General features: G+C 39.0%; 1 protein-coding gene across 1 annotated transcript in view; it reads left to right on the top strand.

Moving 5' to 3' along the window:
* The window catches only part of UGCG (UDP-glucose ceramide glucosyltransferase), a 30,279-nt gene that overhangs the window by 8,745 nt on the left and 7,211 nt on the right, over nt 1–14,323 (top strand). The window contains exon 2 of the mRNA XM_082074869.1: nt 10,962–11,103. Within this exon, the coding sequence (XP_081930995.1) occupies nt 10,962–11,103 (142 nt within the window). The remainder of the gene's footprint in view (nt 1–10,961; nt 11,104–14,323) is intronic.

Raw genomic sequence — 14,323 nt, 5'->3', positions numbered from 1 at the left:
AGCTGAGTGGAAGAAGCTGAACAGTAGGATAAGGAAGAATATAACTATTTGTCTCCTTTTGTTGGGATATAAAGATGTAAAAGAATTTTAACGAAGCTGATGCTTTACATGAACCATGTTTCTATAAAGGCATAACTTTGGATTAAGATGGGCAAGAAGAGTGGTAGATGATAAGTGAATGAATTTGTGAAATTTCTGTGAGAACGGCTCTGTGGCATGCTAAGTATGTAAGTAGTTTTACTGGTTTACTAGGGCACCCTTCAGTATTTGTGTCCGTCACTCCCTGGGAACTGCTTAATGTCAAGTAATGGTTTCACAGTTCACTGGGCTTTTTACATTTTATTTTAACTGAAATGAGGTTCTGTGGTTTTGACACACTTAACAGTGGTTTTGCATTTTACTGAAGACTATGATTTAAAATAAATTATTAATTGTGAGAAGTGTTTTGCTATAGATCAGAAAAAGCTTTTCATTTTGCTAATTGCAAGGTGAATAGTTTTGCATTTTCTTAAATATGTTGCTTTTAATAATAGTTGAGGACCTAGGCTAGACTATACCATAGCTTCTCATAATTGGCCTGGGTTGAATTCGTACCTTGAGTCAAATTATTGAAGTTGCAGCATGCATAGAGAAAGTCTTACATGCTGTCCTTTGGACAAGTAAGGTAAAAACATCTTTACAAGCGCAGACAAAGAAAGCCAAAATGAGGCATTGTAGTAACTGAAAGATCAGGACCATCTTGGCAGTGCTACTTATAACTTTTTGCTTTGGAATTGTGTTTCTTAAAGTAATCTTTGAACACTTGATAGGTACTTCAAGTGGACTAATCTTTTTTTATTAAAACAGTGGGCTAACTAATAATGTACCTTTGAATGGGATAATGAATAATGTATCTTTGTTGCTGGTAGTTGGTTTGATCTGGTTTAGCACACTCGTATTATTGTCCCCCTCTTCAGAAACACTTTTTTGTAAACCAAAGACTGGGCTTTATTTCTCCCCTTGATATGGCTCATCTTAACTTTGAGCAGTACAGTCCCCGAGGAGGAATCTGTAAATGGAGTTAAACATGCATTTTTATATTGTTTGCAAATGTCCTGTTTTTCTTGAGGTCTTTGTTCAATGTGCATGTATAGTGATGACTTCCCAGGTGACTGTTGCTTTGCTTTAATAATGGGTCGTGTGCTACATTTCATTATGAAGCAGAAAAAATGTTTCTCTAGTCATATGCTCACCTTGTTAGACACAGAACAACCAAGCTGCTGAAATTTAGCTTTTGGTCAATGTACTGAGCTCTTATTGAGGAGATATCCTAAGCAATTTCCAATGAATTACTTTTTTAGCTTAAATCAACAAGCATTTTTCTTGCAAACCTTGCTAAATTAAGATTCTGCATTAAAAAGAGGTGCAAAACTTTCAGATTCATCTTCATGAGAACATATAGTGTGAACTGTTGAAAATAATTATAGGAGTAGCAACTAGAAAGTAAGAAGTTCTTCCTGGTTTTATTGTCACAGATAGCTATGATGGGCTAGGGCAAAGTGGGGAGCAGACAGGATTTTCAGGCCTCAGGATTTTGTGGGATTTTTTGGCTGCTTTTTTCACCTACCTGTTATGCACAGTATGAGGCAGTACAGTGTTTGGTTGAAAGACACTGTGTTGAGGGTTGTACCTGTTAACGCTTTGAAATACTAATGAGGTGCTTCAAAATTAAGACACGCCACACTTCCTTTTAAGCAGTTTTAAGAGGCATGGTACAAAAGTTTCATAACAGCACTTCCAAGTAGAATGTGTAATGGTGAGGAAGGTAAATGTTTTTCTTGAGGGTCTATTTACGCAGTGTTGTGTGGCTTGTTTTGTTTTTGTTTTTAATAGAGGAGGGTGATATTTACCAAGTTAGTTTTTCTGATTTTTATCTGTTGGAAACAAACAAAAAAATTGCTCTTCTGAAATGCTGTCAAACATGGTGTTGAGTGTAGAATTGTTACTTTAATTAATGTTTTCTTTGGAAGGCTTTTTCTAATTGATTTCTTCAGTTTCTGATGTTCCTTACAGGAGACTTATTCAAGCTTTCCAAGGCATTTCCAGCACAAGGGCAGCAAGGATGTCTTGCTGACAATTGTGTAGTCCAGGCAAGGTTTACAGCTATTTTTATTATCCTCAGTTGGGGTAACAGGGCCTAGAACTGTGTGTTCAAACTTGTGAGAGTTGGTGTTTGGGTAAGGTTTCTGTTTCAGTGGTGTGCTGTTCTGTACTCTGGAAACACTTGCAGCTGAGTTACATAGAAGACATCCACTGAAAATAAAAAATAATATTGGCATAGTATCTGCTTTATGATTTGTTAATGTAGTTTCTGTATAGTCATTAACACAATTCTGTTGCTGGCAGTTAACTGTTTTGGAAGCTTTTAGGGAAAAGAAACTGGAAAATGATGATGGGTCACAGTGATCTTTGGCACACAGGGAATGGTAGAAAGCAACCTGGAGCTTGTAGGAAGCACATTAATGTTTAGCAAATGAAGTCATTTAAACTTATGCCTTACAAAGTGAATATGGCTAAGGTATTTTAATCCTACAGATTTGCAAAATAAAGGTCAGAAAAATGAATTTTAGTTTCACAGTACAAATGTTCTAAGGCTTTGTATTTTAAAAGATCCCATACTTAAAATGTGAAGGGTTGATCATGTATTAAAGCTGTCTACTGCGGTTGGTTTGTCTGGCCCACAGTTACTGCCATTCTCAGGAGGTGATTTCATAAATAAAATACAAATCATGCTTGATGCAGTTCCCTGAAGTTGCATAATGTTATTTGCAAGGAGTCTGTATCAAAAAGCATTTGTTATATCTGTGTCTCAATGGCTTTCAGTTTGATGCTTAAAGGGATAATCCAAATCACTTCCTGTCCCTACACCTTTGCAAACACTTCTGCCTTTATAATCTGCCTTTAGTGAGCTTGTGGCTACATGGTGACTCAGATCAGCAAGCTAGCTTTTTCTGTGGGATAGTTCTCTGTTTGATCAGCAGCCTGATCTAATTTATCTTGTGGTGCCGACTGCTTTAAGCCACCAGTAGGCTGAGGGTGTGGGAAAGCAGGAACAGGGAATGAATTGCTATTTCAATGGCAGCCTGCAAATAAACTGCAAGGAAAAATTGTGTTCATTTTAATTCTTGGTGTCATCCATGTTATTGGCAACTTGCTGTGTTTTTGTTAAGCACGTTTCATTTCAGCTTGCTGAATTGTAAACTGTCTAGGATTCGGACAGTAGAAGGGTTCCCATTACTTCAGCTTTAACTACAATCTATTGTATGGGAGCCTGTTTTTTTCTCTTATCATGTAGGTGTGTGAGGACAGGGAGAGGGGAGGGATTTCTAGATTAAAAAAATGCAGTGTTTTCTGGTTTTAGGATGAGGCCTGTAGTGTTGGCTCTTTCTTCTTCCTGAATAAGGGTCTTTTTTTACTTAAAGCTCCTAAACACACTTGGAAAAAAGTTTTACTTCCCCCTGCACCCTCCCTTTAAAAAGAAAGAAAAAAAAAAAAGCTCTGTCAAGTCATAGGTCGCATCTACTGAACATGATTTTTGTGATAACATTTGGAAGATGCTGCTTAAAGAATTTCAGCTCTGTATGAATATGTCAAATTGATAATGTTGAAAAGCACTAGATCGGATTTCTATTGTTGTACATTGTATGATTTTATTTGTCTTTACTAGCCACTGATTGAACTACTACTTCCCAAAACTTTAAGAACAAATTGATGTTTGGTTTTTGAGAATATTTACCTTCTGAAAAATTAAAATTATCACAATCTAGGTTCTTTCTCAGTTGTGTCTTCTGAAGACCTTTAGTTCAACTTTTTATTTTTGGTGGTAAAGCTTTCTACGGTCCTCCCTCCCTCCCCCCTGTCTGTGGGGTATATGTAGTACAGAAGAAAATATGCATTGAAAGTGAATGAAATGTTTGGTCTGCCTTCTGCCCTGAGCTGGCATGTGATGAAGCTGTAACTAGTGGCAGCATGCTTTTCGACATAAACTTCTAGTATGCAAACAGTAGGATTACATGGTTTGTTTTCAGTTTTTTTTGCAGGCATGCACAAACCCATGACTATTTCTCTGCTGGCAGTCAGCCACAAGAAGTCTGTACTACAAAGTGGGCTTCTGAATCTTACCCAACATTTCCTTCTTTCTGACTTGTCTACTTCCCTCTATTTCTGAGCATTTTATCAAGGCCAAGTGATAGTAATAGTTTTTGATTACAATTGCCGTCATTTTAAAAGTGACATTAGGATTTCCTCATAAGTCCCTTCCACTGATCCTGAGCTGTGCATTTCTGCTCCTCTGTGTTGTTGGATCTAACCCTTGTATAACTTCTAGGTTGGTGTGTAGGTGGATCGGCTTGTCATGTGTCCCTATGGCCTTTGAATCAGATGTAGGTGAGTGGCAAGAATGGCAGATGGGGAAGGCTGCTGACCTGAGAACACTGGTTGAATGCTGGGAAGGGTTGACCCAGGCAGATAACGGCAGGGAGCAAGCTATAAGGATATGAATGCTATAAAGGAAAACTGATGCAGAGCTGGCTATGGAAGAGTTTTCAGGAGCCTGACCCTATTCCTTATGTATGTTTCTAGAGGAAGGTGTTGTACCCCTGGTACTTCAGTTGTGCTGACACTGGTCCTGCTCTGACTTCATGGTGAGTGGGTCTATGCTTCTCATCCACTGGCAGCTTGGCTCTTCTGGAAGTTCACTGGAGTCTGAGAAGGAAGGAGACCCTATTCCTCCTCTTCTCCTGTGATCCTGATACCACATTCACAGCCTCCTTCTTGAACATGCTCTGCAACTTCTTGCAGCCTTCCCTAAGGTGCCCTAACTCTAATTTGGCATAAGACAACCTGAAACAGGAGAAAAAAAGTCACATTTAATCTTCTGTAAAGTCAATGACTTGATGCAGGGTTGTATGGGCATTGATACTGACATGATGTCTCATTTGGCTGGTGTTGATGGCAGCATAGAGAAGGAATGCTGGGAGATCTTTGCTGCTAGTGAAGCTGCATGATCACCTTGCCATGTCCTTTCAGACTGTATACTTGCCAAGTTAAACTGACAAAATGGTAACATTACAAAATGGTAATAGTTATGTGTTGATATTAGTATCTTAACTGGGTGACTGTGGCATTGGACAAATGTCAGCGCCACTGAGAAGCACGGCACATCCCAGAAAAAGAGGGGGAAGGAGGAAAGAGGGAGTGCCTCTCAGCAGTAGTCTTTAGTTAAACTGGTTCAACTATGTTACAAAGCATCACTCTAGGGGGGGAAAAAGGTTGAAAACAAGATAAAGGTGTTTAATTCTTGATTTAAGAATAGTTCTGCTCATTTACTAGGAGGCCTCTGGCCACAGGTGATTTTTGTTTGTTTTATTTATTTTGCAGTTTTAAAATTTATCTGAAGTCTTGGGGTAATAGTGTAATAGGCCTCTTAATGCACAGTGGTATGCTTGTGTGCATAAATCTGGGTATAAGAAATAAGTACTTGATAATAGTGTATTATTCAGACTTAGTTGTGTCATTGCGGAGAGTCCTCTTGTGCTTGTCTGCCTCCACACCCAAGTGTCTTGTTTTGCTTCCTGGTGCGGTGGACCTTTTTTCCCTGAGTTCCAGGCAAAGCTCTCTGTTCAGCCAGGCTTGTCTTCTTTCCCATCGGCTTGTCTGTCATTACATGGCAACAGCCGGTTCCTGTGACTTCAAGATTTCCTTCTTTAAGAACAACCAGCCTCCTGGACCCCTTTGCCCTTCAGGACTGTCACCCATGGACTCTTTCAGCCAGCTTCCTAAACAGGTCAAAGTCTACCCACTGGAAGTCCAAGGTGGCAGTTCTGCTGACCGCCCTCCTTCTCTGAGAATCAAACTCTTCTTTCGTGATTGCTGTGGCCAAGGCAGCCTCTAACCATCATGTCACCCGTGAGTCCATTTCTGTTTGCAAACAAGTCCAGTGGGCTGCCTTCCCTAGTAGGCTCACTGACCAGCTGTTTCAGGATATTGTCTTCCATATACTCCGGGACCCTCCTAGGCTGTTTCTGCTATGTTGTATTTCTAGCAGACATCTGGTAGGTTGGAAGTCCCCCATGAGAAAAAGGCCTAGTGATTGTGGGATGTCTCTCAGCTACTTACGGAATATTTCATCTGCCTCTTCATGCTGGTGGTCTCTAGCAGACTCCTACCAGGATATCTGCCTCATTAGCCTTCCCTCCTGAGTCTTACCCATAAGCACTTGACCATATCATCACCGTCATTAAGTTCTAGAGCAGGGGTGTCAAGCTCATTTGCACCGGGGGCCACATCAGCCTCACGGTTGCCTTCAACATTTATACAGTCCTAAAATTACTTTGGCCCTTTGAAGGCAACTGTGAGGCTGATGTGGCCCCCGGTGAAAATGAGTTTGACACCCCTGCTCTAGACAGTCAAACCACTCCCTAACGTACATGGCTACCCCACCTCCTTTCCTTCTTTGCCTATCCCTTCTGAAGAGTTAATAGCCATCCAATGCAGCACTCCAGTTGTACGAGTCATCCCACTATGTTTCTGTGATTGCAACTTAGGGTTGCAATTTAGGGGTTGTCTGTAATACTTATTGGACTCCTCCAGTCTTTCAGTTGTATTTAATGCACTGAGCAGTGTGTTGTACCCACAGCAAATTTTATTTTTTCTTCTGTGGATAAAGGTACCTACATTTGGAAATGTTTTAACACAAGATACGTATAAAAAGGAAGATATGGGGAGCTTGTCCTTTTTACCTTTCTGTTGCCAAAGGAAGAAAGATAATATTATGTTTTATTTCTCTTGTGCAAGCTGAGATCTCCTGTCTCTTACTCCATAGCAGACTGATACAAATACCTGTGTGAGATGGTTCAGCTCACTAATGTGAAAACAAACTGGGGAAAGGAGGGGCATGTAAATTCAGAAGTAGAAGCAGGAAAACAGCCCCTTTCAGAAGGATCTGCTAGCGTATGTTGGTGGTTTGTGGAACCGTAGCCTTCAAGTTGTGTTCAGTGCTGTCTTGCAATATTTAAGGATCTGATACAAATTTATGACCAAGAATTACTTACCTCCCTCTAATAGGGCAGTTCTTTAAGTAAAGTCACTGCTGAGGGAAGGCTGAAGTGACTGAATAAAGAGTGTTTAGGTTTTTTTCAGCTGCTTTGAGAAAGTGTATGTTACTATCTCAGCTGAGAGACACAGCAGTCTGTCTGCTGTAGCAAGCTTTTTGTTTTTCCTGGAATACTCTCCTGCCCTCAATGAGGTAGGCAGAGGAAGTGTAGTCTTGGCCTTTGAAGTAAGTTTTGTTGCTTAATTTAATACAGGTTAGCAAAAATTCATCACGTAGTGTACTGGGCAGTGGTAGCTTAGGTTTTGTTTTTGGAAACAGTTATTTTTGTCTGAGAGAAGAAATCTAAATTGTAGTTGTTTCTATTGGTTAGTTATTATCATGGTGAGGAACTTAAGTTTGAGAAAATTTTGCAGATGCGTCTTACATGATATAGGATAGTTGAAATATAGCTCCTGACACCATTTTGTATTCTGCTGCTTTTTTTCTTTTCTCATGTGACTACAGCATCACCAGACTGCTTAGAGGGAATTTCGCAGTTTCACTACCTGGGGATTGCCGGCTGATCCATTTAATATGTGTTGGCACAGAAGTGCCTATGGGTAATTTGGCTACTCATCTTTCGCACATAGGATCTGAAACTGCCTTTACATAGTGCTCTGCTGGCATCTGTTTCAGAGCTCAAAGTTGTTATACATTCCTTGGTGTAGTGTTTTTCTGCACCTTGCTTCATTAGGCAGAGGTAGAAAAAAAATGCATTAAGCATGTACAGTATAGTTAATGTTTATGACTGCTTTGGGCTAATTTCAATGCAAAATAATATATTCTATATGTAATACAAACTTTGTGACAGGTTTGCTTTCCTTTATAATTTTGAACTGCACATGTCATATGTGCTCTGTGGAAGTGAAGATCATCACTATGATCACATCATCTGCCTGAGAGAGCTGAACCACAATCACAAGTTTGTGCTCAAAGTACCAACTTACTGCTTCATCTTACTTTGGCAACTTTGCATATTTTGTAACACTCAACTTCATCAACAATGTTCATGTTGTTTAAATTTAGTCTATTTTGACTTTCAGCCTTAGTTGAATATTGTAACTTGTTTTGTAGAATCATAGAATGTCCTGAATGGGAAGGGACTCACAAGGACCATTGAGTCCAACTCCTATCCCTGCATATGACAACCCCACAATTAACACCATGTGTCTGAGGGTGTTGTCCAGTCTCACTGCCAGGCTTGGGGCCGTGACACCTCCCTGGGGAGCCTGTTCCAGTGCTCCAGCACCCTCTGGGTGAAGAACCTTTTCCTAATGTCCAACCTGAACCTTCCCTGGCATATCTTCCTGCCATTCCCTTGGGTTCTGTTACTGGTCACTGAAGAGAAGGGTTCTGTGCCTGCCCCTCCTCCTCCCCTTGTGAGGAAGCTGTAGGCTGCAATGACGTTTCCTCCAGGCTGAACAAAAAAAGCAACTTTAGCTGTTCCTCATATGGCTTCCTCTCTAAACCCTTCACCATCTTCGTAGCCTCCTTTGGATGCTCTCCAGCAGCTTTTATCCTTTTTATCCTGTGGTGCCCAGCCCTGCACACAGTGAATGCTCCAGGTGAGGCCGCACCAGTGCAGAGCAGAGCGGGACCATCCCCTCCCTGCCCGGCTGGTGATGCTGCGCTGGATGCACCAGGACACGGGTCCCTCTTGGCTGCCAGGGACACTGTTGGCTCATGTTCAACTTGCTCTTAACCAGAACCCCCAGATCCCTCTCCATGGGGCTGTTCTCCAGCCCCTCGTTTCCCAGTCTGTATGTACAGCTAGGGTTGCTGTGTCCCAGATGCATAAAATCTGGTATGATTCTAGAATGGTTGGTCTGCTTCTTGGGTGATGGTAGATTTTCAATTGCAATTTTTGATTCTTTAGAATATATGACTTCACAAGTAGTCCTTAGTGTAAAATAAGAATGTTAAACATGAAAATGTCTACTGTTAATTTGCCTTTTACTCTGTAGAGTCTAACAAACCATTGCAATTACGGGTGTAGAAATTACCTTAGTGTCACAATACCACAGTACCTTCAGGATGGCTGGCTGCCACTTCTGTGCAGTGTTATGAATAGAACATGAACTGGAGTCTTATTTTTTAAGATAGCATATTAGAGTCAGTCAAACCATACTCTTTGTCTCAGTGTATGGTGTTTCATAGCTGAGCAGATCCTCAATGCTTCATCCCCCATTTATGTTTTCCAAGGTTTCTTTCTTGCACCATGTGTAGGCTTTTTCTTATGTAATTCAGTCATCTGCATAGTCCTGTGTGTCAATATGGTTTGTAATACAATGCCTTGCAATATTCTGCAGTGTTATCACTTGGTACTTATTTTTTATCACAGTCCTGCCTCAAGTCTGTCTTCATCCTTTTTTCCACTAACTCTACCACTTATTTCTTCTTCATCAAGGCCTTTGTACAAAGCTGTGAGCATTGCTGCGGTCTGTCAGTCTGTTTTAAATAGATTTTTTTTTTTTTTTCTTTCCTTGCATTATCTACCTTTTGTCCCTCCTTGTCCAAGTTGCATCCTTGAGACTCTCACTTCAGGTTGGCACTAAAGCCTTTGTTTGCTGTTATGTTTGTGAAAATTGGTAAGGCAATCTCTCTCTGTGGTAGCTATCTGACTATTACTTCTCTTACTTTGGTCTAACTGTCCTTGGTTGTTAATTGCTCAGCAAGACTATTTCAGTTTACCTTTGCAGTGCCCAAGCTTGGACTCAATAACAATACAAGGATGTAATCTGCTTTTCTTTGATGTCTTTGTGGTGAACCCAGTGTTCATTCTCTGTAACAGCATTATGCCCCTGGTGTCCAGCTGCAAACTTGGCTGAAAGGAGTATGCTGGAGGTGGGGCTGATGAGGTGACACGTTAGGATGTCACTATCCCATTTCAGGAAGAAATAACTCTACAGAGCTACTGGAATCTCTTCTCCTAGTGGAGCTCCTTCATAGTTCAGTAACTTCACTTGGTCAAGCAGATTCTTCAGGAGCATGCTTCTTGAGAACTTAACTACTTTTTTACCATTTAACCAGGATGAAGTACTCCATAAAGCAACCTTACTCCCATTTTTGTTTGTTTTGAGGCAGCATCTTGTGAATTTTAAAGTGTGAAAGTTTTAAATTTAGTTCATGCAGTAGTATAGGATTAAACAATCATGCTATTGAGTTGTGACATGATCATCAATTTACTTCATATATTCATTACTGAAATACTAGTGACTGTTTGAAATTCTGTTGTCAGTTTATCTAGATTTCTGACCCAGCCTGATGTCCAGTTTCTGGGATTTTTATACTGTAGTTGATTGACCTGTATCTTTTTCTTGGAGGTGTTTGTTAACAAATTGATTAGTAAAATCAACTGTTTCCCCTGTGCTTTCAGCTTGCTCTAAGTTTTACATAACTTAATGCAGGAAAAACCACCTGACCTGTTTAATTTTTTTGCCTCGTTTACAGTAAATTGGTTTATCTAGTAATTTTGTTACAATGCTATGAGTCTTAACGCTATGGAGGAAGGCAGAAAAAATCTTGTCTCTGTAGTTTGAAAAAAGGGATACTCTTATTCTTCAAATGCTTAGTGCAAAATACATTAATCTGAAATGTCTAAGTTGAATTTAACCTACGTATGATGCTAAAGGTTTTTTAGACATTGTCTGTGACACATCAGCTGTCAGATATAAACGTAGCTGTTTATTCAACCAAAACTGGTGTGTTGTTTTGATTTTTTTTCCTCAGTAATTTTAACTCCCAATCTTGCTTATTTCTGACTGTATTTTGAATTGAATTCTCTAGCATATTTTCTTTACGTGGTTGTATACATTATTTCTCCCTACAGACGGCTCCACCTCAATAAGAAAGTCACAGACAAGCAGCCATATAGCAAGCTTCCTGGTGTTTCACTTCTAAAGCCGTTAAAAGGTGTGGATCCTAACCTGATCAACAACTTAGAAACCTTCTTTGAATTGGATTATCCCAAAGTATGTATACTATTTAATGTCTGTTTTTCCTTCTCATGCCCTCCAAAAGTCGTATCAGGAGCTTGGGCTAGAACTATGCAACTTGATTATGTCTTGGATTGTTCTTCCTTCGACAGCAAATACATAGTCGTGCATTTTACATGTTGCAAACAAAACTTACTCCTTTTTAAAAAGCTGTCTATAAAGGCATGAGCAAGGCTTAGAGGCAAAATATTGTCTACACTTCACTAAGTTTGTTTAATTATTATTCCCATATTGTGGTGTTTATAGCTATATGAAACCTGTCAGTGTATAAAAGATCACTTGAGAGGCCAGATACCTTCCCTAATTAGCTACTACTGGAGAACAGTTGAGTTGTAGCCTGGGACTTTCTGCTGCTTCTTACTGGCGGATTATCTCATGAAGAATTGCTCAGTGATGAGGTAGTGTACCTCACCAGTTTTGGTAGGTAGGATAAGTCTCCAAGACACCTTGTTGGTGTTGGGAAACAAATAGTTAATAAAAACTTGCATTTGCTCTTGAACACTGTTTGACTTTGTAATACAGGTGATAAGTAATGTAAGTAATAAGTGTGTCAGATGCTGTCCTTGCTCTAAGGAGCTTACAACTTAAAGGAGAAACCTGCAAATGCTTGCTATATCATTTACTACTTGGTGTATGCTCCTGCGGATAGAAAAAGGACATTTTTCTACTGCATACCTCCTGAATTCTAAAACTTTTAATTTACCTTTAATAAAAATACTCTTAATTCTTCTTGAAACTGCTGCTAACACTGCTGCTTTAGTTGTAAGAGGTCAAAGGTATGTGTAAGCTCTACAGTGAGTTTCCTTTGTGTATTCTGACCAAAGGCTTTAAACGTACTCCTAAGTAGGCAGGGTAAAACAAACAAAAACCCCACCATTTGGAACTTATAGAAAATTGGATAGTTTTTCTGTAATGAAGCTTGGGACCTTTTGAAAAGCTTCAGGCATGAACATTTGAATCCTTTTAACTCCATGAAAGTACAGTAAGGATTGTGTGGCCAAGATAATTTTAAAGCATACTTGAGGCATGCTGTGTATGCCAATATTGCAAACAGTGCAAAGAAGCTGCAACAGTATCTTAAGCTATTTTATTACTATAGTGAGCATCAGTGTTATGCAGCTGGAATATTTGACTGCAAATACAATTTGAGAATTCAGAAAAAGTTAATGCTGGGTCTTGCATTGAGAGATAGTTTTGACTCTTACTTCTGAGAACTTATACATATGGGTGACAATCAAAAGATTGTTACTCCACACAAATCTGAATTTCAGAAAATAATAGTGACAATCATATTTTTCTCAAGGAGAGTAAAAATGGAGTTATTAATGCTTTGGTTTGCTGGGGCACAAATTATATAGTGCAAGCAAGATCCTCAAGCTGTTTGAAAACACTTCTGTACAATAACTACAAAAATACCTAATTGATCGTCATTATACAACAAAAATTAGAACAACAGTGTTGCCTTGTATTCAAAGTTCACCTGCCCAAGGAAAAATTATTAAGAAAGAATAATCTTAAACTTGTTCCAGTGAGGCTGAGTTCAACCTGCACTGATACTGATTCTTTGATACTCTTTTGTGATACCTCATGTGTGAAATAATCTGATCTTGCATGGAATGCAGTCATACAGCTTCTAAACTACAGGACTTACACATAATACTTTTATCAGTGAACACTTCTTACATACTGTGCATATTGGTCATTTGGCAGAAACCTTTCTATTCATGCTATGTCCAAATGAACCTGATTGTAATGTTTATATAGATAAGTGTCTTTGTATTTCTTCTCCTTTAGTCATATATTTTGTAGTTTTTTTATTTTCTTACTGCATACGAAGGCCATATATTGTGCATTTTTCTGGTTTTGAGTATTGGAGTCTCAAAGTTTTCTATTATTTCTGCTTGAATTTCTTGGAGAATATGGATATAGAAGTGTCACAGCAACTGTGGTTTGAAGATTAGTTAATAAATTAGTAGCAAAATTAGTTGTTCTTTTACATATTTAATTGGATGAGCAATAAATAAGTGATTTCTTCAGTTGGTAATTTCTATGGTGTTCATGTTCTCAGAATTGTTCTGTTGTGGTGGAAGGACTTGTCTGCATAATGAGACATGTCTTTTACCCTTCAAATTCCATTTTCCATTCTGGTAAAGTGACAGGAAGCAAATACTGCTTGCTCTTTAGGCAAATTGGCTTTGAGTTTGCGTTCCCAGAGGTATAGATGTATTTGTCTGATAGTTTGCAGTGCTGGATCAAGTCTTACTGACTCCCATTTAGTGGTAATGATTTTAAGTTTCCACAGTATTCTGAATGCAGCTAGAGTAATTGTGTTTTTTGTGTTTAACAGTATCGTTTTTTTCTTGAAAGAATCTATTAACTTGATGTCTTCTCTTTTATGAAAGAGTTCTAACTGAACGGGAACATCAGGGATTGTCATCACTGAGCCCACAGGCAGCTTTTGAAGTTCAGATCACTTTCAGTAAACTACTTAAGAAAAAGTAAAGTTCAGCAAGATGACAGAATAGTGTAAGGGAGAGTAAGAACTGTTTTGGTCACTATTTGGGTCTCTTATTTACAGGTGCTATATCAAATGAGATCCAATAAAATTGTTTTTATTGACAGTGAATTTTTAAATCTTGGACTATAAAAATGGCTTCTATTTGTCTGGATGAGAAATCATTTTTTTCTGAATTTTATTGTTTGGACTGGATTTCTAACTTGTAATAAATAGTTCAGTAATTTTAACTGGGAGAGAGGAGGGTTATATCAAGCAAAGAGTACTCAAGGAATTTGCTGGTAATGCAGAAACAGAAATGCCTCCATCAAAGCTTGCAAAGCTCTCTCAAAATTCTGTGGAATTTCTAAAATGCTATTCCCTCATCTACTGTCTGTAGCTAATGTGTAATAAGCAAGTAGTTTGATTGCTGAAACAACTGCAGTTTTCACTTACCTCTTCTTGAGTTTTTTAACCATTATTCTATTAATGAGGTAAATACATATGCATTACACATACATATACCAGTTCCTGGAAGTAATTTTGTTACACAATTCAGTGTGCATGTACTGGTCTCTGTGGGTTGTCTTCCAGCTCTGTTCTGCATATGCATCTACAAAGTAAAGGAAAGGAAGGTGTAGTTCTGAGATGTACAGTCAAGTGTATCATAATATCATTCCTTTAACATCTTGTGTGCTGTAA

Source organism: Streptopelia decaocto (genome assembly GCF_964273445.1).
Source record: "Streptopelia decaocto genome assembly, chromosome: Z".
NCBI lineage: Eukaryota > Metazoa > Chordata > Aves > Columbiformes > Columbidae > Streptopelia > Streptopelia decaocto.
The sequence above is the reverse complement of the archived record's forward strand: the minus strand, read 5'-3'. Positions and strand labels throughout refer to the sequence as shown.